This window comes from Cydia pomonella, chromosome 11, assembly GCF_033807575.1.
Source record: "Cydia pomonella isolate Wapato2018A chromosome 11, ilCydPomo1, whole genome shotgun sequence".
In the NCBI taxonomy this organism is placed as follows: Eukaryota; Metazoa; Arthropoda; class Insecta; order Lepidoptera; family Tortricidae; genus Cydia; species Cydia pomonella.
The window spans coordinates 9,586,512-9,614,204 of record NC_084713.1 but is presented as its reverse complement, the minus strand read 5'-3'; the positions used below and the strand labels follow the sequence as shown (position 1 = coordinate 9,614,204).

Here is a 27,693-nt window from a genome sequence, read left to right as displayed (position 1 = left end):
GTAACTATGTCCGCCACTTAAACGTTTTCAAACATTTTTTGTTCATTGGTGCCATCATAATCATCTTTAGAGCGCGATTGAATCGACCCTCTTAATCGGACCATTATAAAAGTTCTCTTAGATTAAGTTTAGCTGCTATGGATCTCGAGGTCATCTCACAATGGTTAGTCCGTGAACTATACTCGCCTACGCTTGCGCGACAAATGTGAATCCACGGTCTGAATTTAACTCGCGCGCATTAACGCGCGACTCACGTCCCAACACGTTATAAACTATGCATCCAATAAATTAAAAACTATATTTTGCCTTTATGGCCTAAAATTATAGTAATGTTGAGTTTTATGAAATGATGAGTGTGATCTGATTGAAGTTTGGTAAAACTTAAAATGTTTTTTATTTGTCTCAAAACAATTGTTAACAGTGTCAGAAGTTTTAACAATATTTGTATCAAATGACATTTGACAAGTAACCAGCGTCAAATAAAAGCGATCTGTATTATTATTTAAAAAAAAATGAAACATTTTAAATAAATATAATTACCTATAATAAACAGTTTTCCAAAGAGGTATGTAAATAAATTTGTTAGAACGGCCTAAAATGACGCAAAATTATAATTATAACAGTGCTAATATGATTAACATGTAAACAAGTAATGGTTAAAGTTAAAATAACCCACATTTCATTAAAAATTAAGCAAAGCTATAATTAATTTTTTGCGCCTGCATTTATCTTACGTAATAAAACACATAATTCAAAACATTAACATATGAATACCCATCGATATTACCTCCGCATCAAACCTCGATTCAGATACATCATAAAAAAGACATCAAAATCAATTTATGACACAGAGTAATAGTCGATATAACGCGGGTAGAGAAATGCATCATAATCGGGTTGTCAAACGAGCTCCTTATGATACGATAAAAAAGTGCCCATTGAGACAATAGTGGAGTTAGAGACACAATAAATCCTGACGCGGTCCATTTATCACAGAAGATTATCATCGCGGCCCGGATTCCTATTCGTGCTCTAAATTGTCGCATCGTTATGTTATCTAATTATAGGGAACAGTAGGCATTAAAATATCTGATAGTCTACAAAAGCTAGACTTCTTTTTTGAAAATAGAGGATGCTTCATTAAGCAGTGAGGAGAGGAGCAATATGAGGGTTTTAACAAATGAGGGACAATATTCCGCTGTTTTATTAACCAATCAGCGGCTCGGATTCGACTAGGAGCGAGGCGCGCGGCCCCTTTCACACGGGGCGAGCCCTCGCATCCATTTGCGTTTTCCACATTCTTATTTATGGAGCACATATCCTTACCGCGCCCGCTTTTATAGGCAGTAAAGTATGAAATTACGCATTAGTAAACCTTTCACATCTGAGTTTCATATCAGCGTAAACCCGAGATATGTTTTAGCGGCGTTTTGTAAGGCATCTTTGACGCGATGTTTTTATGGTAATATATTGTTGTCTTGATTTCTTCGGTTTTATAGCTTTTTGTCACTTTGTGAGGCGGGCTTATAATATATGCATTGTAAAGGGAGAGTGGTTCATGTTTCTAAATAAAAGGATCTGATTTTTGTTTTGTAAATGCTACAAGTTATTATAAATATGGCTTGATTGATTTTTATAACAAAGATGACCTTTTCTGTATAGTTACATATTTATAAAAGTCAATTATGTACATAAATATTAACTAATAAATAAATCAACTAAATATTTCAGGGACAAACTAATACAAATCTATCTAGCCCTAACTAAAGAAAGCTTGTATTTTGCTTGTACATTCACTATCAGATATATCGGAGCTGCCGAGGTAATCAAAAATATCTGAACACGCACTCTAACGCCTTGACAGTAGAGGCGTGTTCAAATATTTGTGAGCACCTTGGCCGCTCCGATATATCTGATGGCTGCTGTATTAGGCTTTGATATTGGTAGGTACCTATAGGTATCCTTTTACATACGGAGTATTTTTGGACCTTCTCAAAACGAGTATCGGTCGGATTCGAACTTAAAAGTATCACGGTTCATGAGATACAGCTTGGTGACAGACGGACGGACGGACGAACGGACGGACAGCGGAGTCTTAGTAATAGGGTCCCGTTTTACCCTTTGGGTACGGAACCCTAAAAAGAAAATAGGGTTATGAAATTTCACACATGCGTAGATAGTTTTATGTAATTTTGATTTTTCAGACACTTTTTTAAGTATGTATAGGTATATTAGTAATTAATATCAAATTTCGTGTAATTAGTGTTTATCTTTTTGGATTTTATACCTAAATGTGTGCTTCCCACGGTCCAAAATTACGCTAGAAGTGAGTGTTCTTATTAAAAAACTTTGGGAAACCAACAAATATTATTATATTAGAAATAATTAAATTATGTTATGAAAACTTCATTTTTTGGCAGGGCTGAGGGACGAAACCCGGAGTGGGTGTAGTGGGTAGGGATGACGAAGTTTGTTATTGCTGTTGAGCTCGTCTCGTACTTTGACTTTCCGTTTATGGATGTATTTTCAGAGTGCTATTTTTAAGCGTCACATGCTTTTTATTACTAAACGGGTAACATAATACTTCAAACTATGTTTTTATTCTTGTAACAAATATTGTAGGTAGTACAGCGAGGTATAGTAAAATTAACTCTATGATTATTATCATATGCTAGAAAAAAATATTCAAAGTTACGGTTACTGCGTGCTGTAAGACGTGTCATACTCGCAATTTTCTCCAAACAAGTAAAACTTCTTATCTGTTTGCCTTAAATTAAAGATCTAGGAATACGTAATTGTAAAGATAATTAAATTTCGCATTACATAATGCATTACTTAGTGCAAATAATACTTTATTTAAACCCTGGTTGGCCATTATGTCTTTGTGACACGTATAGTCTGAATACGTCTTCTCTCAATATTAATATTTTTAAAATATACAAATATTTGATTAGGCAAAGATACTAACATTATTTTTGAGACATTAAGAATAATTACATGAGTTGTGCTTAATCAGTAGATCTACAAAGTTTTAAGTTGTTTATGAGGCGTGCCATTCACGCGTTATATTTTCGGTCTCTTTCGCCTTCGCTCGAAAAGATGCCGCCATACCTTTGGAGTATTCTCTGGTAGATGGCACCACTAGGAATAAGGAACAAAGTCAAATAGCGTTCTAAAAGCTTTTCCAAACAACAACACATACTTTATAACTTCATCACTTCACCGAAAGCAGCGAGAGCTTTAACTTTCAGCAGTCAAAACGAGTGGATATGATAAAAATATGCTCGAGTTCGGAATTTACCGCAAGCGGATTTAGCAGTATTGACATCACGTAATAATATATTAGTTGACCCACATCACATGACATACATACTACAACTTACCAAATATGCTATGTAGAAAATATATTTCAGTGTTGGTTATGGCGGGAAGCCAAAAATGTCTAAAATCACTCACTAAACACGTATTATACACAAACAATATACAATAAAACTACACCATACAAAAATAAACCACAGAAATTTTAAAAATGTCTTTGTTATGAAAAAATTAACGCTGTTTTAAGTGTTCCAGAAACTTTACAAGAAAATCAAAATCTAATTAAACTTTATAAAACAATCGCAATGTGTGGCTCAAATTATACAATTTTGAAATTCAATTCAATTCAAGCCCTGATACAATGAAACCTTGACACAGCTACTCTATGACATGAAACGTGACAGTACAAAGGTACCTATGTACATAAAAAGTAGTTTAATAGCTACCAAAAAGGATATAGAGTTTATATTTTATGCTGCCCTTACATTTTCTAGATAGCAGACTTTTCTTTACTTCGTTTTTTAGCATTAGAAAAGGGTAACCAATCTAGTTGTGACATATTATTGAAAAACGCCAAATATAGTACTTTACGTATGAAACCAAAATAATGTAAATGATCATATATGCTATATAATTGTTTTACATATTAGCTGCTTCCATAAAAATACACATCAAGATCGCTTTCCTTCTTTCTAATGATAAAACGAAATATAGTGATAAAAATGGTTGGCCAGACTGAAACGGATCGCAGCTATTAGACTCCTAATGGAAGAAATAATATCCGGCTTTACTACCACCAATAGTTCGCAATATTTTACTTATTCCCTCAGGAATCAGAAAGAAAATAATTTTCAGGCAGCCGTATGCTGTATTGCTGTTTGCCTTTCGCCTAGGTTTGCACACGTGCTCTTAGAAATGGTATGCAAGCTGTCATCAAGCTCCGGAGCGTGGAGGTCAAATGCAGCTCCTGTCCGATTGCTAGGTCGTCATCGGGATCATAAGGCCAGAGCACACCGGTTTGAGCCGTATACGCACACGTCACGCACGCGGTGTGTTGTCTCTTGTAAGGATCTGTATATTAGCTTCATTCTCGATAGATCCAGTCCATAGATCCAAAATGGATCTAGTGAGAAATGTTTTTCTTGTTAGATCCAAATATTTATGTTGACAGTTAAAACTGGATCTATAGGGAAAATTCTTTATATCATTAGATTCATTAAATTATACTATTATCAAAATGGATCTAAAGAGAATTTTTTCATCTCAATAGATCCAACATGCAACACACAATATGTTTTTTGATTTACTTAATAGATATGTTTCTAGTATTTTATTTATGTAGTTGGTATTTATGTATATTATTTACTCGTGGACAATATGTTGGTTTATTTTTAAACTGTTAGGTATTGTAGGTACATTCGTTTAGCTTGTGTGTAAGAGAATATTTATTACAATAAATAAATTCAAATATATATATTTGAATTTTTATTTATTGTAAAAGTAACAGATATGCGGTCTGTCAGAGTGCTTAAGGATTTACGTAACCTTTATTTTAACTGTTAGTATTGTCAGCAGATCTATAACTTAGGTAAGCTTTGAGTTGTATAATTTTTTTTTTGTATTTTTTAAACTGTATAAGTCGTGATAGCATCGTGTGAACTTGCGCGCAAAGTTAGTTATATTGTTATTCCATTTCTATCTGTGAGTACCTGTAATTGGCTTGTACCTAAATCTGCATAATGTTTTTATAGCTGTTGGTCCTCCTATAAATGAATAAATAAATAACGCAAATACGGTTGGACCGATAATGTTGAATATAGTTTTCATGGAAAGTATTGATTAAGCTTTTGATTCACGATTTTTTAATTTATGGACCCATGGTTCAAAAGTTGGAGGGTGGAGGCCCATGTTTTTTTCTTTTGGGGCGATTATTTCCGAAAATATTAACTTTATCAAAAATGGTTATTGGAGACCCTTATTCGTTTCGAAAGACCTGTCCAACGATACCACACACCATTGGGTTAAAGCGAAAAATTACGGAGAAAAGCCGAGGATATACCAACGCGCACGTGCAAGTCTACGCACACGCATCCGGTGTGCACAGGCCTTTAATGTGACAGGAGCTTGCCACAGAGCATCGCATACTATATCTATGACCGCATATGAATAGCAGGCCATTTCAGACGTACACTGATATCAGAATGACATATAACTGATGTCATTCAGTTATCGTGCATTTCGCGCGTTCTTGTCCATATATGTATTGGTGCGGGCGAGACGCACGATGATTCAAATATCTTTTTTTTTTTTTATTACGAAAAGGTAAGCATTTTACCATAATCTCACCTGATGGAAAGTGCCGATGCAGTCTAGGATGGAACATGCTTACCTAAAAGATGTCTATTCACTCTCGATTTAAAAATATCCAAATTATAGTGGACTGGGAATAGATTTGCAGGAAGTGAATTCCACTCCTTAGCCGCTCCACTCCTTATCATTTTAATGTTAGTGTACGTTCGAATTGGCTTATTGATGCATCATTGACATTGTTATAACATAAACTAAAACGTGGCAAATGCCCTATGGCACCGGTAATCAGATTGAATATCAGAATTCAATAGGACTTGAATTTACTTTCTTTGAGCCGCCCTAGCTCAAAAAGGATCACATAATTTTTTTCATCAATACAATAATAAAATGACATGTGATCGCCGCACACGCGTGGTCAGCTCAGACGCACAATGATCGCGGAAGATCTAAGGGCGTGCGCACACACCTGTCTACGCAGCTGCGTTTGCGATTTGTTCTTGTACACCAGGCGTTGTACATCTTGCGGATTTCGGTGACCCGTATTACTGATTCGTTCATTATTTTGGGAGATAAAATCAAAAGTGTGGATATAGATCCCCAAAGTCTTCATTTATTCGCGAATGCTTGAAAAACTAAATTCGAAATTTATGAAGCAATCTTTGCTTTCTTCAACTAGTAAAGAACCTAAATTAACAATACAATTTCTTGAGAATATACACCGCTGATCTCGATGAAGTAAAAATGAGATGCGAATCATCGCGATACCAAACATGGCATATGGAATTGCTTGTTGATTATAAGCCTGCAAAAAGTAATATTGACATTGACTAAATTAAATTTGCCGCCGTATTCATACGACGTTAAACTTTCATGAGGGTCGAACACACTCGTTGAAGTCTTTTCTATGCCGCACATAGGATGGATACCTACATTAGGACAACTTTTCAGTTTCATCAGTCACCGACATCCGGTGAGGTGCTCCGCACCATACCGTCATACTCGAAGTGTTTCTTGCACAAAAAATATAATAATAACCGAGATGCCACCAACGAGCTGCCGTCACAGCCGGTGTCAGCATTGTGAGTTCTGCCACGCCATAAATATCCCTGAAACCTTCGCCACGTCACCCTAACAAAAACCAACTATTTGACATCTAAATTATTGTAAGAAGCCAGTTTCAGAAGACGAGTCAACAAATCGCCCCCGAAGCAGATGAACATCCCTGCGAATTTAACAAAAAGAACGGCAAATAATACATCAGATAAAAGAATTTTCAAAACAAACTCAAAATACTAAAGCGTTTGACACGAGCATCCGCTCTGCCACAAAAACGCGGAGCGGGCGTGACGAATCACACTCCAAAATGAATCATATGTCAATATTGTGAGAGGCGAGTTCGTCATGGCAGCGCATTGCTTTGATCCCGCGATAGATCTCAATAGAGGTGATTAAAGGCGCCTCTGATTTTAGTTGAATGCTTTTTTTTCTACCTTCATCGGCCGTACAAAATAAACGGCACACTACTGTAAAAGAATATACAATTATTGGGCTTTGAATGGTTACAGCGGGGGTGAAGTGCTCATAAATTGTTATTTTTTTCGTTTAGGAATCTTTTAAAAATCATAAACGACTTTTGTTGCGCCGGATTTATTGTGTGTCAGGAGGCGTTAGGTGTCGTTTGTGACCGGCCCGCCTATTTATTAATTACACGCTTTGCAGGCGACGGGTTTTTGTGGCAAAAGTGAAACTTACACCCCGGCTATGTCTACAAAACTAACGTGTGAATGAAATCGGAAAAAGGTAAAAAAAAAATCATTGTGGTTTTAGCTTTTGTTTTATTGCAGCATGTAAAAAGTTTATTCAGCCTAGATTTATTTTGACTTTGTTCATTTCAAAATTTTAAATCAATGTGACATTTCTAATGTCATCTTGAAATATAAGCATTTTATGGATTTTATTAAAATTATTTTATTTATTTCATTATTAAATGGCAGCAAAATTCTTACATCGTTGGCGAAGTTCGATTGTGACTGTTTGGTTGCAAATATGTCATTATAGTAAAGGGGCTAAACCTGCGCAAAAACAAGCTGTTGATCCTGCAAACCGACCCCAGGATCGTCGCATTTTCAAAGTGTACCGTTTTGCTGGGATAGCCTCAGGCCAAAAACCTAAGGTACAATCATTCGAATTCGATATCTCAAAAATTGGTGGTATGGTTCTCGATGCCCTCATCAAAATAAAGGAAATGGATCCGACGGTTACTTTCAGAAGATCATGTCGTGAAGGCATTTGCGGCTCTTGCGGCGTCAACCTCCAGGGTGCAAACTGCCTGGCGTGTATAACGCCGATACCAAAAGACAAAGTGATAACTATTATGCCGCTACCACACATGTACGTCCAGAAAGACTTGGTGGTCGATATGACACACTTTTTTCGACAATACAATAGTGTCAGGCCCTATCTTGTGCGTCCAGACCCCCTGCCCATGGGCAGAACGCAGTATGCACAAAGTATCAAGGACAATAGTAAATTAGTTGGTTTGTACGAATGCATTCTATGTGCTTGCTGCTCGACATCGTGCCCCAGCTACTGGTGGAACGGCCGCAGGTTTCTAGGGCCTGCTTCTCTGTTGCATACTTACCGATGGGTGATAGACTCGAGGGACGCAGATACCGATCGGAGGCTGTGGGACGTCAGAGATGACTTTAAAGCATTCAGGTGTCACACGATAATGGTCTGCATGTTGGTTTGTCCGAAAGGTTTGCATCCAGCTCGGCAGATTTCACGTTTGAAGCGGTTAATATCGAAGGTGGAGAAAAAACCGGAACCTGAATTAGATCCTTTGGCATTTGCCAATGTCGGTATAAAATCGGCGTCTTCTTGTGGTCCGTCTGCTGGCGGATCTGGGTGTAAATGAAAGTGAATCTATGTATATTTTTTAGTTAAGCGCTTGCTTATATTCAAATGCTTTTGTAGTTGTAAAAAATGTAATTTATACTATGATACTAAAAGATCCACCAACATTACAAAATGTAGGTAGGTCCATACCTGTTTTTTGGATGTATATAAGTATAATTACATAATTATAAATTTATTTAGTTTATAAAAATAAACTTCATGAGTCTTACTAGAATTTTAATTTATTGCACTAGTACCCCATTAATAGTTTACTTACTTTACGAAGAAAAAAAACATTTTTATGACGTGGATGAATAATTCTGATTCTTCTTTTTGGCACCCTCTGTACCACTTCGTAAACGTTTTATTAATACAATTAAAATCGCTAGATCCCTTTCAGGCAGCTTTGTACAAGCAAGTTTGCAAATTTATGATTGTTTTTAAAAATGAAGGCGACGAAAGCTTGTAACAAAAATAAAGAGAGATTAATGCCTTACATATTGCTTATTAAAACAAAACATTCGTGTTGTCAAGATTTCAGTGACATCTTCATTCAGTCCCTAAGGTGTTAACAGTGGGTCTGACGCTGATTATGTCTAGGTGCGATCGTAAATTTGGTACCAAGGACGAGCAACAAAGCCGAGAGAGCCGAGTCGTTACAAGAGGTCTGCGCGTGTGGGCTAGAGACAGGTTGGAAATCTATGGATACGACTTAATATAGATTCATGATTAAGTCCCATGTTAAGTTTTCATTTTGTTTCCCAAGGCCCTTTAATTCTAAAAACCCCGCCACCTAATACGAACAAGCCTAATACTCTTTATTAAACAGCGCACTCAAAGCATTTATGGAGGTGAAGTGGCTTCTGACGTGATATTTTTTTCCTACACCCGCAATAGTTATGTTCATCAGTTAACTATTTTTTCCTTTTTTATTCGTTATCATGCATAGGGGGACATAGTCACTGCTATTTGATAATCTTTGGAATATCCAATCCATGATAGATACATCTTCATCACTGTGTACCCTCACGGCAATATGGCCAAAATACCCCGACTTGACCTGGCCATTTCTCCTTTTCATCCAAGAGAGAAGACCACGCCTAAAATCAAAGCAAAATGAGACTCGAGCTTAATTCTTATTTACGTTAGAACAAAACTACAACCGTATAATTTGCACTGAAAGCAAATAACACCATATGAATAAGTAAGACACTATTAGTATCACCACCCTGTAAAATAAGAACTCTCTAAAAAATATATTCAGTAGTCAAAACAATCTTCAAGGATTTCACGTATTTCTACAGTTTTTTTTTTCACAAAACTTTGGTCACATCACTCACATCCTTGCTCCTAAGCATGACGCAAACCGTACTAGATAAGAACTAGCGTCATCTAGCCATCAGAACTATGAAATATTTCGATGGACCATCTCGCCCTTATGGTCATCTACCCCGGAATTACCTATGCTTCTCTTTTCCTCGATCTTCCAGTAGTCCAAGTATGATTTCCTCCACTAAATAACAAAATACACACATAATGTGCAAATAGTAACGCATATAATTGTATTATTTACTAGTAATTTGATTATCAACGAATGGTTCAGTATTTTAAGACCTTTTCACGCCTATTATATCCAAAAGAAAGCTTATCCACACTAATCAAAAATATCTCAATAGGTCACCACTGTCCTTATGAATGGGTGGTATAGTCGGATGCTCTTTACAACAGGCGTTTTGTTAGGAATGTCAAAAAAACCCTTAGATACACAACAAGGCAATACAACCACCGATACCCATGCGCTTGCCATTCGAAAATGGACTGTATTATTCAAACATTAAAATTGCAGATCAGACAGGTGGAGTTTAAATTGGTTGCGGTTATAACAAATAAGCTAACACACAAGATCGGTCAGGAGCTGGGTGGAGTTGTAGTGTCCTGCAAGAAGGGAGTAAGTGCCGCAGTATTCTTATGAATAAGTGTTCTTTAGAGTTGAAAGAGTAGTTTTAGTCGCGATATTAATTATGTCCGATTAATTTGGGACGGTTCGTCGGTGTGGTTTTGGCGTTAGCGTTACGGTGGCCTTTGTTCGTTAACGAATTTATTAATGAAATGGAATTCAATATTTTATGATAAATTGGTTTAAGTGTTGCTTTGACATTTTGGAAGCACCCGCGTTTATGTGCTGTAGTTAAAGCGATTTTGAACAAGAATAGGTATAATAAAATTTAAGTAGTATTGCCGGAAATGACCTCATTGATTAAAGATATGTAATGTATATGTAGCATCCATGCGGTTAAATTGTAAAAAAAAAACAATAAATTTTGGGGTTTCCCCATACTTAGAACGGAAACTCAAAAAATCTTTTTTCATCAAACCCATACGTGTGGGGTATCTACATCTATATGGATAGGTCTTCAAAAATGATATTTAGGTTTCTAATATCATTTTTTTCTTAACTGACTAGTTTGCGCGAGAGACACTTCCAAAGTGGAAAAATGTGTGTCCCCCCCCCCCCCCCATCTGTAACTTCTAAAATAACAGAATGAAAAATCTAAAAAAAATATATGATATACATTACCATGCAAACTTCCACCGAAAATTAGTTTGAACGAGATCTAGTAAGTAGTTTTTTTTAATACGTCACAAATGGTACGGAACCCTTCATGGGCGAGTCCGACTCGCAATTGGCCGCTTTTTCTTTACTGAATTTGATAAACGATAATTAATTCCTATTGGCATGTAGTTAGTGTCTTCTTTTCTCTATAGCGTTGGAAGTATGGAGCTGGTCTTGGTGAAGAAGGTTTTGATCGATGTGTCTGTATGGTCTGGGTGGTATAAGCTATAGTTCTCAACAACTTGCAAATACGGCACATCAGTCATCACGCAAAACTCAGAAACATCAGTTTTATGACACATCTACCTATATACGAAAAATTTCCAAAATTAGATACATCAGTTTTACTCAAAATCGATAAAATATAGGTATCCCTAAGCGTAGCATAGCAGATTTTAATTTATAGATGTCACTTACTTTTGGAAAAAACTAGTGCCTGCGCCACATTAGGTTGCCAAAAGCAGACTCCAAACTCCTTTTGAGCGTCTATAAAAGAGCGTAAATATGAATATAAACTTATATTAATGCCACGTTATCTATTCAGTATTTATAGGTACACAATTAAAGCTATCAAACGCATTATCTATACAAAACACCTTTTCATGAATACAAAATACTCGAACTTTTTTTTACTTAACTCAAGCGCAACGGCTCGAACATCGATTTGTTTGTTCTCCCAGTGTCATCCCGATTTCACACATTCATAGATATCTGCTTTATAATATTTCTCCGCGTGACACTCAACTCTTAAAACAGCTTAAGGCACAACCGAGTACAAAGTTCTTAGAAACAAATGCGGGCGTTTTAGACCTTATATCACATTCATGAAAGTCCAAAATCAAGTAGCCGGGGCTGATTTTGGGAATAGAGGTATTATTTTTCGTCTTTTTGGTATAACACGTCGTGTGCTAAGCGGTCGCCTGGTCGGCGCCGGCGCATTGGAATTATGTTATTGTTAAAGGACCCGAATTCTTTTATTTGACCTACACGACGATTTTAAAGAATTCCTGTTTTGCGGCGATCGATTTTTCAAAGTTTATTTGTGTAGTTACACGGATGTTGAGCCTGGAGTATTTGATTTGGGGTGTGAAATAATGGGTCGATTCTATTTTATTTGGGTAATCAAGAACTTTTTTTTCATAACCAAATTGTGCACGAACTGCAACAGTTATTTGATTTGGTGACTCGTGTAATAAACTAATATTTTATGATTTTTCAAATAATTGTTTCTCTACAATATTATGTTGTAAATAATTATCAGGAATAAACTTTGCAGCCTTGAGTTTAAAAATAAATAGGTAAATAATTACAATATTTATTGGGAAACATTTATAGGTAAATAATTGCATTACAGTCTTATATTTTTGTAGCACAAGCACAAGCTCTGTGCATCTGAGGAAGCAGGATGGTGTGTCCTGCGAAAGAGAGACTCCTCTACAATTCCGTAGAGCTCGTGTGCGTACTTTAAGAAGGTAACTTACAATAAGCTTAAATTTTAAAAGAATGTTCATTTGTTTATAATATTTCACTGGTTAAATATACTATCCTACTGCCACTTCCTGTGTTAACTACTTCCACTATATGAATGAATCTATCGGCCCCATTAGGTAAAGAACTAGATTTCTACACATCTAGGGAACAATTTTGATTCGTGTTTGTAAGTAATCACACTTATATATATAAATTATAAACTCAAATAGATGACTTCAAATTATAATTTATATATAGTTTTAATTCATGTCATCTACGATGACGCGCAGATTTGTTACGTCTAGTCTAAAAGTGAATGACATGATCTATAGTAGTTTCTAGATTAACATACGAGGAGGTATAGCCTAATCAGCCGAAAAACACTTCGAAGTTACGGTACAATTTTCTAAACTATCAGTTGAGAAAGTAAACAAAACACAATAGCTCCCTTTTACTAATCTACCTTTTTTCATCGCGGTATCCACATGTCACCATGTGACACAAAGCCTGGACATTCCTGCCGTCAGAACGTTCCCATGTCCCGAGTTTGTTCTGTCCGCGTTAATTGCTACATAATCGGTGCTCGTGTGAATGTCACGGGTTTCAACCGCTTTTGTTTTCTTAGGCTGCCGTTCGCTGTTTTGATTAGGGATTTTTTTTGGCAAACAAATGCAGGCCGCTTAACACTTCGACTCAGTAGGCGTCGAGTTGTTTCAATATGAATAGAAATGTGGTTTAAAATCTATCGGAATCGGATTTGCATCTTTTTTCACCAAATACAAACCTTTATTCATATCACCAGCCAAAAAAAAAAAAAAGTACAATATTTAAAACAAGAATCCCACTTTGTGTGTGAAGAGTGATAATTGTTAAAATAATAGTAGGATCCATTAGTGAATCTCTAATGCTACATAATCAAGGTTCGTGTTAATGTTACAGGATTCGACAATTAAGTGTTGTTAGGCTGCCGTTTGCTGACTGTTAGATTACGGTACAATAATCAGAAACGTTTTAGAAAGATGACCATTGATGATAAATTTATCTTAACATGAAAATTTAAAAACAGGTCATTCAAATGGATAACAACCAAATTAAATATATAATATTACAAAACTGCAAGTGAATTAGTAATAAAACAGGTGAATTAGTTAATGTGTGTTAAACTAACCGTTGAATTTGCGGCCGGAAAGAAATACGATACGATAACTATATTCGTCTATTGTGACGGTAAATGCATTTTGACAATTTAACAAGCGATATTTTGCGCTATCGAGTGACGCTACCATGGTGAGCGCGGTGGGTCTTTGTGAATGAAAGTCGGCGGAAAAATTGTGTTTTTTTTTTGTGGGATGTGTTGTATCATTCTAATATTACCTGATCGGTAATTATTGTTTCTGTGCAAGTCGAGTTTTTATAATGAAGTTGTTTTTTTTTTAAATATTGTTGCAGTTATCTTTACGAAACGTGACATTTTTAATCAAATATTATATAGGTTTAGTTATATACTCATTTGATTTCCCAAAAAATGATCAAAAAATATATGAATTACTTAGGCTCTAGCTGACATATAGAAATGTAAGTCTTGTCAGGTTATTCGTATAAAGATACAAGCAAATCTCATCTTTATGGCAAGCGACAAAGTGGGGCGTTTTGCCGGCCGCAGTCACATATATATTTTAAGTAAATAAATAATATCTTGTATAGCTTTCATTCATTCATTTAAAATATATATTGCAACATAGCATAAAAATGCGAAGTCATCATAGATGCATGATGTCAAAACAAATATAGACCGCATCCACGAAGACACATGCTCTTATTGTCTTGTGAAGTTGTGATTAAAAGTTAGATTTGGTAAATATGCGCGTCAACGTGGATGACTACGCCGCGCATCTTAGCAAAGTATGAATGAAATCGCCTATAGGTCTACAGTGTAACTACGGTCGGTAGGTTAACTTGTTAGTAGTTATTATGGTAAGCCACGGACCAGAAGGCTTGGCTGTATGAAGTTAAAACTAGTTTTAGTTCCCAAACTCAGCCACATTCTACTAAAAAATTGCTGCGTAATTTCTTTACCAACCGCTTGTAGAGAAGTGGTAGGATTATAGTAACGTGGCCGCGGCTGCGCGCCTTATCAGTCACTGCGCAAACATGAATGAAGGCATTGATACCGTGAATCATGCGCACCGTTATTTGCGGATATTTGTTATGATGCACGCCGTAGATTTATAGAAGAGCATATTTAGAGACGGTGAATGTGATGTCATGTAAATATAATGTTACATTACTAATCGCTTGTTAATATTACCCATAGGTAGGTAGTATAGATATCTAATATTTACTCTAGTCTGTTTTAGGCTCATAGTATTATACGCATAGTGAAAACAACAGGGAACTATGGGGAAACATAATACATATGTATATACACATATATGTATGTATTACACAGTATATTACAACCGTTTTGCAGTATTAAAAACAATAAAAAAAAGTTCATTATCAAAAAAACTTCTCGTACCCATGAAATGCCAACTTTAATCTTTTTCAATTATTTTATGTAAAGTATACATATTTTCATTTAGAGTATTTAATTTTATTTCATTTTTATATTTGGTATTGTCATGTGTTAACAAAATGAGTCTAGAACTTGTTTACATCTGGAATAGTTAACAAGAAGAAATGTGTATAATGTATGAAAGTATGGATCGTGGAATAAAAAGAGAAAAATCTCTATGTATGAAAAGTATCCATCAAAAAACATTACATAGGCGACGCCAAATGTCATAGGCCTAGTATTTATATAGATGTGCTATATGCGTGCGCCCGTGAGGGACAGAACATACGCAATGCGACAAAATTAAAAACACATTTTAACACTCCTGACAACATACCACAAACAACCTACGTAATTTGGTCGGGTTATTTGTTGCCCCTCCCCCATTTCATCTCTATATTATTATACCTCTATGGTTCATGTAATCCTAACGCCACCGTGAGAGAGATTAGGATTAATTAATGCTGAAAGCTGGGCACCTTTGCAATAGTTCTGCCATAAGAGATTTTCCTCACACTCCATATATGAAAGGTAAGTTACGTACTATACTCGCGCAAAATATTGATTAATTTGACAATAACCAACCAACACCCGAGTGTGACCTGCTTGCGGGGTGATGGGCGGATGTGTGTAAGGAATGCTTGAGATTTTATGAGATGATGGATAAAGGAGAATCTAGTGTTTTAAAAGTGTTTTAATTTAATCATAGTTGTACAATGTACATACTTATAGTATGGAATTGTCATTTCACAGTGTATTAGTTTTGAACTATAATTCTGTGTAAATATTAAATAAATAATAATGTCAGACTTCAACAAAAAAAAAATCCGGACAAGTGTGAGTCGTACTCGCCTACCGAGGGTTCCGTACTTTTCTTTTCAAATTTATAGCTTTAAGATTTTTCTTTATTATTACTTGCCAAATTTCATAGTTCAAGGTCAATGAGAATTACGCTATCAATTTTGATTCCCTTCAGAATGTCGAAATATATGTTTTTAACTTAGGACCAACACACATACCCACGATACGTCGTCGTCTCACGTTGCGGCGTCGTGCACCGTTGCAGCGTTGTATCGCGGGGTCAACACACATACCCAAGATACGACGTCGTATGATAGATATGTGTGTTGGCCCTTAGAAGTTTGATTTTTTCACAGCTTCAAGGGACTGTTGTAGACCTAAGTATGAATTTAAGTTCAACTCGATGCCTCTACGCGTTCCCAAGATAAAGGGTCTTGACAAACAAACGGACGGACGGATAGTAAAGTGATCCTGTAAGGGTTCCGTTTTTTTTCCTTTTTAGGTTACCCTAAGAACCTACTAATCCCTTCTAATAATAAAAATGCAAATTAATTAGCTTTTCCCTCTGTCTGTCCAGATGAAATTTGGTATGACAAGAGTTAGAGTCCCGGGTAAGTATGTAATCAAATCATCACTAAACTGTAGGCAGACGGCAACCGCGGGCAAAAGCTAGTAAGACATAATTTCGACATTTACATTGTTTAACGACATTCGAAGGTCCAAAATTGACCACGGTTCGCGGTTACTCATTCGCATTCTTTTGCGCCTGAGAACGCAAATCTTACATCCGCAAGGAATTTCCGGACGTGAATCATAATAGTAATCATTATAGTCCTATTGTATTTGGCACGCTCTAATATTCGACAAGATGGCTGACGAATTGACCGATCTAATCCATTTGTTTTAATTCGCTTGAGCGAAATTGATTACGCGGCTAGGAAATAATTTTGAATAGATTTTGATTTCAAAAATTTCTGTATATTAATAGTAACATAATGTTTACATATTTTAAACGCTATTTTTTATTCTTGAATGTTAATATTCTGTAATATTTTAGTGCAAAACAAAGGACATGGTTAAACTATAAGGGTTTCTAGTTGACTACGGAATCGTGTAGGTAATTATAGGGAGCATGGTTCGGTGAGGTATTTTCTGTCGTTACATCCATGTAATAAATAAGGCTGGTTGTATTACTCATCCCGTTTTTGTGGTGTACTGATCTGTAATAGGCTGTGAATCATGATTTGTTTTCGTTCATAAAGAACAGATCCTTCTCAACTAAAAATAAGTTTCATAAATTTCGAATTATCTCTGAGGTATGTTGACAAGTGTTTTAAGAGGGGAGTACCTATAGCAATTAGTCGTCCATACAAAAAGAGAAAATGTTTTTCCACTTCTAAATAATTTCCATTCTTCTTGATTTTTTAGTAAGTATGTCATTGACACAATGGAAAACTCGGTTTATAGATTTTCCTTTATTTATTTATTTACAAGACAATATATTTTTAAAGCGAAACCTAAAAATCTATAATATATTATGCTGAAGCGATCGACATCAAAATCAAAGTGATTTTCTCCCGAAATGGAAAATTACATGCAAAAAGTACCGTTATTTCGTTAGGATCGCAAAGTTATTCCTCCCTTTTACTTAAGTAGTAATGTCTAATAGAGCAAGATCCCAGAGCCGCCAGACATTACTTATTTTCTCATGACTAAAATGCATGGGATAATATAGTGTTAGTATGTACTTTTAATGTCTGCATACTTGCTATATTGGCCCAACGGCCATATGTCCGGTACAAGGTGCTAAAGGTTGGTAAAAAAAAAACTAGATAATGTCTGGTCACGTTACTACAAATATTCAGTATAATTCCTAGAAAATTCTATGAATAATTGGATTTCCCCACACAAGTGACGATTTATAGGGTAATAAACCTTATCAATTTCTTACGTGATACCTAGGTCCACCTTGTAACACATTACCTAGGGCATAGCTAAAATGTGATTCACACTTAGTAACTGATGTCAAGTTATCGGTGAAGTGGTTGTAAACAGTTTACTTACAAAAATATATTTAATGAGCTAGTGACATTGTATATTCATTTCAGTGCTCGAAAGAAAACATGATTGTCGTTTTGATTTCTAGCAGCACCAGCATATCAACTGTACCTGTTTAAAATAATAGGAATTGCAATTTTCTTTCTGTCAATAAATAAACAGTCTTCGGTTAGCATCGACACGTAGGTAGGAGTATTCTAATAATTTTAATATGTGTGTTCGTAAAAAAATAATGCATTTATAAGTATATAATGTACTTGTATTATTTATAATGTATAAAGCAAAGACGAGTAACGTAAATAAAGTAAACTAGAAACCTTTTATGTAAATTAGGTGTGACATATGAAGTGAAAGGGCATGTTGTCAAGATTTCATATATTTTTTTATAATTTTAAGGAAGAGAATTTTGAAGATACTTAAGAAAAACTACAAAAGGCGAAACTTGTCTATTTTCATCTTTCACATTTCTCTACAGAGGTATTAAGAACTTATCAGGTATTAAGAAGTATCTTCAAATTACAAGTTGCACGTATTCAAATCGGTCTTATTAAGCATTTATACGATTACAATTACTATACGATTTCAGTAGTAACAATCCTGGAATATAACACGAACGTTCCCAGAACCAATCTGCGTCCTCTTAGAACACAGATTAGTCGGTGTGAGTAAATTAACTCAAGTGGCTGCACGCAATACCTATATTCTAAATCTACACTACAGCGCACTATGGCCCTTGCTATGACTCAGCTCCTTTTTAGGGTTCCATAGTCATCTAGGAACCATTATAGTTACGCCATGTCCTTATATCTGTTCGTCCGCAGCTTTGCTCGGGTGTCAAGGCATCTAGATCCTGAGCCGGGCCGGGATAGAAGTGAAGATGGCAGCGCCAAAATATGTGCTCAATGGTTGTTGTTCTTCGCCGCACTCGCAGAGGGGAGACTCCTTCCATCCCCACTTATGTTGGAAATAATTACAGCGGTCATGACGTGTTCTCCACCTGTTCAGACTGAGACAGTTCAGACTGCTTGGTGTCAGCAGTCACAAGCTGACGCGTATTATAAGCCTTGGTGACATTCTGCAAGTTGATTATAAGATCATTGTAAGCAAGGAATGCTCCTATAACTGCGCCCAAATCCAGGTTTGTAGCAAAGCACAGGTATCTTATAAGTACAAAAGAAGTAGGTAGGCTCGAAGAATACAATAAGTACCTATTTTGCTAGTTGGGAAATTGTTAAATCTGAGTCAAGATATATATCCTAATTTATAATTAAAATCTATCAAATCTACCTCTGTGTTGCCAGTAAGATGAAACGTTCCATTAATAGTAAGTGGCGAAAGAATACACGTAAGTTAATAATTTACTACTATTTGAAATACCAGATTTAAATAATCAGACTTACAATAAAAACAGTCCCATTAACATGTGGTATTCCGTTTTAATACAATTACATTCTCGTCTTAAGATATGTGTATTATTCATTTATTATATTACTATATTAATTTTGCTAGATTTGGCATTTTAAGATTATAAATTGTATGGAGATGACACCTATCAGCGTACCCAACATGTTTTAAAAATACTCTAGTCCCCAACTGAGCAAGGCTTGTGCTGTATAAATTACAAGTGCTTAAGGGCGATACATTTGAAAGTTATTTTGTACGTATAGTGAATAAATAATTACTTATATATATAACAAACATCTAAGAGTTGAAGTATAGGCGACACATTTAACAAAACCTTGCAGTTATGTAATTGGCAGCGTTTCATTAAAGGAATAGAAAATGGATCTATATGACCGAAACCAGCAAAATGTCCTTCTTTGTCGCTTGCCATAAGGACGAGATTTGCTTGTATCTTTATACGAATAACCTACCAAGGTGTCCTTATGGCAAGCGACAAAGTGGAACGTTTTGCCGGTTTCGGTCGCATATTTTGACGTAACTTCCGTATTCCATACAAAAACGGATTTTATTATGTTTGTCACTTAAGTAAGATGCTTATTTATATTTTTTATTATTACAAAAAGGTTGACTAAATCTGGTCCGTCATACTGACGTTGACAGATGTCATTGTGACAGTGACATTTCTTGGTAGATTTGGTGGAATTTAATTATGAATTAGGGTATAGTAGCGTCGATATGAAAACGCGTCGCCGTTTTGTTGCAAACATCTACTGCGTTAATTCAAATTTACATTCTGACATCAAAATTATATCTAAATCATGTCAGTCGCCCGTGCGTCTCGTTCTCGGCAATACATGTACAGACAAGTCGTCGGGTGTTTTTGTGCCATACGACACTTACAAGGAAGTAAAAAATTTTTTTTCGTAAAGTTCTATATTTAGAAAATATTGGAATATGTACTTCAATGATAAATAAGTTATAGTACAAATATTTTTAATATAATCATGAAAAATATCATGAATAATCATTTTTATTATTGCCATATTCGTTTTTGATGAGTAAATATTAAACGTACAATGTAGGACTTGACAAAATTTTGGCTATGTGTCAATTTTTCTGATTATTTTCTTTTAACAGAGTATAATTATCCTATAGTAAAAAACGAATATGTCACTAAATTTTGGAAAATTTTTTTTTTTATCGTTTGTGTCAATTATAGCATATTTTTTGTTATTTAAGTTATCATTAAAAACTATTTTTCTCAAAAATTTATATGGCACAAACGTACTCTAAGCTGACGATTATTACGAGCGAAATGCACGCGCGCGGATATCATTCTGATGTCACAATACAAGTTCAAATTGGCCTCATAGCTTCAGTATAAGAACTGATCATATTAAATCTTGACGATGCAATTTGAGCTTCAGTGTGGTCGGTCTCTTACATGTCAAATGAAAAAACCAAAATCAATAGAACCTTTAAAAATACCACCTGCATTCATAGACCACGATGACAGTACCAATATAGGTGAATCTTGTAAACAATTACCGCACTGTTTGATCAGATGATACGGACCGCACAAGATCAGGGGTACCAACTGCGGGATACAGTTCTTACGTTGTAATTACTGACAATGATTACTTGTATAACTTTGCATCAGGGGCAGGGGTTGCCAAATAATGGGTAATATTTATGTATAATTTTTGAAAACACTTTTTTATTTAGTTCATTACGTTAAAAAAAAACATTATGTTCATTATTTATACAATTTATTGTCGCTGAGTGTATTTAACTTTATATAATTAGTGTAAGTAGTTACATTCTAAGGAGAAGCCCAAATTCGGTTGTTGTATACAAAGTTTTCATAGCAACTGCCAGCTCTCTCATTAGATCAAATGAATGAAAAATTCAGCTCAATCGGAAAATGAGATTCAGGTCAGATTTAACTTGTAACTTTGATTACTGATTGGCTCTATGAAGTGAAAGTAAATGAGCCTGTAAATAATTTAAAATTTAAAGTGATCATGAAAAAAAAGGTAACACATATTTGTTACAATTCTGTAAGTTCTACGCTAAATGAAAAGTTTTATCATCATATGAGTAAACTAAGTGGCTAATTTGACTAATAAAAAAAGAAACAACAACAACAAATTCACCACGAAGAGAAAGGCAAATAAAACAAAAACCTACTGAAAAATGGACCAACGCTTACCGACACCTGAAGAAAGGTATGCACCTCACTTCCTGTCATAGTTTCGTGAGCGGCAAGACTTCGCAAGAATATAAAGGGACGTAAGTCTAAATGAAATCATATTAGCATAAGTCATTTTATCCGTAATATTTCACGAGGCCGGGTCTCGCAAACGGATCAAGTGTGACCTTAGGAGACGAAATGATAATTGCTGGCAATCGTTTGTCTTCAATCTCGTCTGGCGCTGGTTGACTAAGTCAGTGTTAATGTGAGACTAATTTAGAAAATAAAAGTCCGTGTAAACTGCCTGGTTTATCCAAGATGACTATATAGTTTTGTTTGTCTTTGAATAGGACGGTTAAGTTGCCTATTAGCTGATGACTCATTTGTGAGTACTTACTTAGTTCTAGATTTAAGTGAAAATAACGTCCTAATGTCACTGGTGTCCTAGCGGAACCATAGTAGACAGGCTGAAACAAAGAATTAATTTAATTAGAATTAAATTAAAAAGAAACCAAGGGTTTGGTTGGTTGATCGGTTGGTAGAGCTCTTTTAAGAGCTGACTGCAAAATTTCTTACCGATTTGATACCGCAATGAAATGCAATAGTTTCCCATAAAAGTGATACCAAGTCAGAATTTGATAGTCTGCCTTGAAATAAGGGTTCATATCCACTGACTGGAATTGGTTTCATGGTGGTATCAGATGGCTATATTTTGTGGTCCCCATGACCATCTTCGAGAGCGTCTGCCAAGCACTCCAAGCATACCAATGGAATGCCTGCCTCTCTTAGTGTGCACGGAGTCCCTAGGTATTTGTTCTTGTATACTTCGACCTGTTAATAGGTAGTTAAGTTTAGTTTAAAATATACCTCCCATATAGTATTTAAAATTAATTATACGCGATATAATCCAATAAACTGCTTTAAACATAAATTATTAACTTATTATTATCCTTAGTTACCACGATTAGTACATGCAAATGAATGAATTGGAATGCAGGATTTGTGTAACTACACCAACAACAGTGTGGAACTAGTACCTAAAAAGTGCTTGATCATTCTTGAAATCCATCTGCAAAAGAATGGTGCATCACATACGAATTACACTTAGGTACGTACTACGGACGTACGTATCCCAGAGCTGTAATAAAGTGTTTCACTACGGAAATCCGCATTGATCATTTCACAATCCTCATTAGAAATTCTACTTCACCAATTGTAGCTTATACCTATACCAAGGTGTATTTTAAAATTTTAAGACTTCTGCAAATTCCCCCCTGCAGGATCCCACCATCAGACACTTACCTAATGACAAAAGGGCAAACTGGAAGAAGCCTTTCAAAAGAGAATAGCCAATTTTTTTAGACGTCATCATGAAGAAGCATGGGTATAAGGGTTATACATAAAAAAAAACCAAAAATGTGCCTGTTTTTTAAGTCAGTTAAAAAGTAACCAGAAATATAAGTACTTATGGAACACATAGACCCAGACGTAATTAACAAAGCGGTCAAGTGCCAGCGCTCAATATTTGTGTTTATTCTGAGGGCCTGCAATGCACACAGTGAACTTCAAACAAGACCTGTCCACTATCTTTGTCTTTTTGCTTGTTTGTCGCGGTCAGGGCAGTCCTGTGGTTTTGCAGCGATTAAACAAGCCTATGTATTGAGTGGGAAACATCTCATTGCCGAACACATCATTTTAGAATTAAAATAGGTCACAATGTTCTATTTCTATACTTTCAAACAAGCTATAGCATAAAGGTTATAATGGTCACCTTATTAAACAAACTGTATGATATGATGAGTATTTTTTTTAATATAAAGGCGAAAAATAGATATACTCAACTTACATTTTGGACATTATCTTTCGTGTGCCTTCGCACAGAAAACATTTATCGCCTGTTAAAACCAATTAGCAATTTTTAAAGCATATATAAAGCCTAACTTGGGCTGTCTGAGGATCAGCCGCTGAGCACAGTTCGATACCCAAAAAAAACTGTACCAGTTAGGTACAGTTTTCGTATAATTTGACTAGGCAATATTTTTTTTGCGAGGTCGCGATCGGTGCTAACGTAGCGTAGGTGCGTAACGTACAGTAGTTCACATACATCAGTTTTGCGAGTTGAATCTTGAATCGAACCCTGCATTTAGAGCCCCATAGTGGACAACACGTTATATACATATTATTTAAAACTGTGTCTGTACCACTTCATATAAATAGCTAATTCTCCTTATGACCCTTACTTTTAGTATTGCGCTATCGATTGCAAGGTGAAAATAAACATTGTATTAACATGCCCTTAGTATTTTCCCGGGTCCATCTTAAGCAATCTATACATAAATAAATGAATAAAGGTGAGTTCTAGCATTATTTGCGCATAACGGCACGATTCGAATGATTTAGACACGTTTAAGATCTTCGAAAGATATTTAAAAGATCGATGACTACGACATGTCAAAATTGACGTTTATTTCGATTCCGCTGTGATCCCAGTAAGATCCTTCTACGATATTTCTAACGTCAAAGTGACATTGGTTGCCCGAATCGAGCTGCTTCTGTCAATTATACGACATACAAACGATATCTAAATGAGAACTTATCTAAACCAAAACTTTTCGTTATCGTATCTCATTCTTCGAATCGGGCCGTAAGAGCATAGGCCACGGTCGCTTCTCCATACAAACGTAGACATTTATTCTTTAGTCGGTCCCTCAATGCTGAGGATCGTGAATTCGTGACATCTTGTCCTTCTGTTGAAGTCCGGATTCCTCCATAGGCTTCTATTCCTCGCCAAGCGCATGCCTCGTGCAGTTTTAATTACATATGTGCACTGATTTCAGCACACCATCTAGTAGGGGGAGGGGCTGAGGTCTGGTGCCTTCAACTTTGCCCGTCATAACAACTCTCTCTAGGCTATCTGAGGAGCGGACATGCCGCTATGTTTGACTTTTTTCGATTGTTTTATTTGTGTAAAAATTTGAAGTGAAAAACAGATTTCATAACAATTTTTAAATGCACTTTTAGGTATACTTTTATAATAATTAAAGATGAATATTTTAGGTTTAAGCTATTTTAGGTTTAGATATACAATACTATTACTATAACTATATAGTAATAGTATTGTATATCTGTCCATTAAGTATAATGTTATTGTAAATAACTGTATTTTTATATATTTTAAAAAATAATTTAAGATTCGAAAAGAATCAAACATGGGCATATATGTTGTTAATACTTAAAAAACGGTGTCAATCATTGACATAATCTAAGGATGGGCCTTACGGGCAATAAGAATGGGGCTAGTACAGCGGTGTCACGCACACGAATTCTAGCCAATCGTGCAGTCTAACGCCACAACGCCATTAATGAGTTCGCAACACGCGCGTGATTGGTCGCAACTAGTTGCGTTAGACTGTACATTTGCACAATGGGTTCGAATTCGTGGCTGACACCATTGAAGTAGCACCATTCTTAGTACCCGTAAGGCCCGTTTATATTTTTAATAATGTTAATATCCAGAGAGGAGAATGAGGACTACGTTTGTATGAAAAGGAGATTTCGGAGCGGCCGTGGCCTATCCTCGTAATAATGTAACAAAATATTAACATCGGGTTCAATTGTCACTAAATGAATTTGCAACTTAAGCTTGGTTTCTCATTCAGTGTAACTATTACTACCGATAACAACGAGATGGATAAACACTTTATTCGTCCATAAAAATTACGTATTAAGTTGGCTATCATTTAGTAACCATATATTACCTATACACCACAACGTTCATGATCATGATAACTTTAATGAGATCTTATTGTACTTCTACCTATCATTAAGAAATTACCTAATTAAATGGTTTCGAAGGATAATTAATATCATAAACATTTAAACCACATACTTAATTATTTTAAAATACTAAAATTTTCACTATTTATTCAAAATAATTAATTTCGTTTGTTTTCATTACGCTAGAAGTGGTACTTACGCAAACTTTTTTTACCCAAGTCTACTAAGTCAGCAGTCGGTAGCTAATCTCTTAATCAAAGAAGAACTTAAGAGTAGTTGAATGCTGGGCATCGATTGCCACCCAGGGTCAAAACTCCTTATCTCAAAAAAGTATTTTAAAACTTAAAAAAAGTTTGTCACGTGCGCGGACGAATTACCATAGCCTCGTTTTTTCGTCCCAGATTCGTGACACATCGTGTGCGAGCGAGGTAAATAATAAATCTCTATAATAAATAAAACAAGGGACGTGAGAGGGATAATGCTGGGGTGCCGGCCATGCCATTGTGGACGCCGAAGGATCGTTAAAGTGTAGAAATATTTTGTGCTTAAGGTTCAACAAGTAATTGACATAACATGCTCTGAATGAACAAAAAGTCGTAAGTGACGGGGGCTCGCACATTTGGTTCAGCTACAAATTATAAACAAAACACAATTGTAGTTGGTGTTGAGTACACAGAGGAACTTGACTGGATGTTTTCTGAATGGCAATGTATTATTTTGTGTATAGTATATGAGCCACGGTTATTCAAAAGCGTACACCATTTAACTACTTAGCAACGATAACAAATAATTATCTTTCAAAATACTCAATGGATACCCTCAAACCAGATATCACACAAGCACAAAAATTATCACCTTTGCGCATTGATTGTGGTGACTGGTGGTGGTGGTGAGAGAACCATGCAAGGCGCGTTGTGCGTGGTGGCATATTAGGGGAATGCGCGATTTCATTGAAAAATTGCTACCTACACATTTTTTGTAGCATAAATGACTATTTATTATGTATAATATCACTGAAAGGTAAAATTTTCTATGTAACTCACGGACGAAGAGTTAAAATTTGAAACAAGTTTGGTCAAGTTTGTACAACCACTATCAATTTAATCCTTTACCTTTTCTCAGGCAAATAAAACAAAGCAAGTATCACACAACCATTTTGAGGATAATAGTTTTTAAAGTGGTAAGTACCCGTATTTTAACTTAAGCTGAGTAAGTCCTCAAACAACGCTTACGGTAGTTAAGCAAATATAAGTAATAAGTTGGCTAATACTTTTATCTTAATCCCTCTCATTGTTTACGTTTTACTGGTTATTTTGAAATGTGTCGATCTTTCAAAACGATGAGCAAGAAGTTTGTTCCGTACCTAGTCATTTTGTCTCTCCTTTAATACATATAATATTGCAAAAATTTAATTAATATGTAGAATATAAGAACTCTGTGAAGGGCCTCAGACAAAATGTATGGTTCAGAATTAAGGTATCATAATAACAAGGCCATAAACTCCTTACAGAACCTCTTATTAGAATTTTCGAACTGCGCTCCGGAGGACAAAACAAGCCGCATTTGACCTACCTCAGCGAAATCTTTGATTACACCGTCTGCTCTAATAACCAGTCCTAACATCGCGACCCGGCGACATCGCGACCACCACTAACTTATAAAACAAACATCGGCTACCCTTTTGACATCGTAATCGGTAGCACAACCCGAAGAAGCCAAAACTACCACACTTCATTTCTCAAACGACTTTCAACCATACGCATAAGTTATTAAGACAGTTTGATGTCTTTTTCCTTTTTTGAACTCCCATAGTCCGTCCTAATTCGTTCGAGTCACCAACGCAAATAAGCGCCCGTCGCTTTGTGAATATGTTGTGTAAAGATGTGAAATTGTTTCCAGGCCGAGCCATGGGAACTGGGAGAGCCGGAATGCTCTCTGTAATAATAAGGATTGACATTTGACAACCACAACAAGATATCCTAGCGTGGTGGGCGTTTATGTCGCAGAGCGTAATTACTGTAGTATTTGAGAACATATTGATAAAACTTGATCGACTCCAGCGTCATTTCTCTATGTATTCGCCCTAATTACGATTCTATATAATATTCCGACCTTCTAGCTTAAAATGAATATTCCATGGCATTGTAAGATTTTCCGTTGACAAGTTTTATAAAGGTATATCCAAACCGCGGTTGTGTAGTACAGTCATCACGTGTAAAAATATCGATATGAACAAAGTGTCAAAAATATGTATACACCACCTTATTGTCCTTATATTAAAGTAGTGTATACATA

General features: G+C 35.7%; 1 protein-coding gene across 1 annotated transcript; it reads left to right on the top strand.

Annotated features, from left to right (window-relative positions):
• The first annotated feature begins 7,362 nt into the window (after positions 1-7,362).
• Positions 7,363-8,755, top strand: LOC133522790 (succinate dehydrogenase iron-sulfur subunit-like). Its single transcript, XM_061858236.1, has one exon. It carries the CDS (start codon positions 7,616-7,618, stop codon positions 8,543-8,545), a length of 930 nt encoding a protein of 309 aa, XP_061714220.1. The 5' UTR covers positions 7,363-7,615; the 3' UTR covers positions 8,546-8,755.
• Positions 8,756-27,693: the final 18,938 nt, after the last annotated feature.

Excerpts from the sequence above, each read along its gene's own strand:
- LOC133522790 (XM_061858236.1), top strand. The coding sequence starts at position 7,616 with ATGGCAGCAAAATTCTTACATCGTTGGCGAAGTTCGATTGTGACTGTT.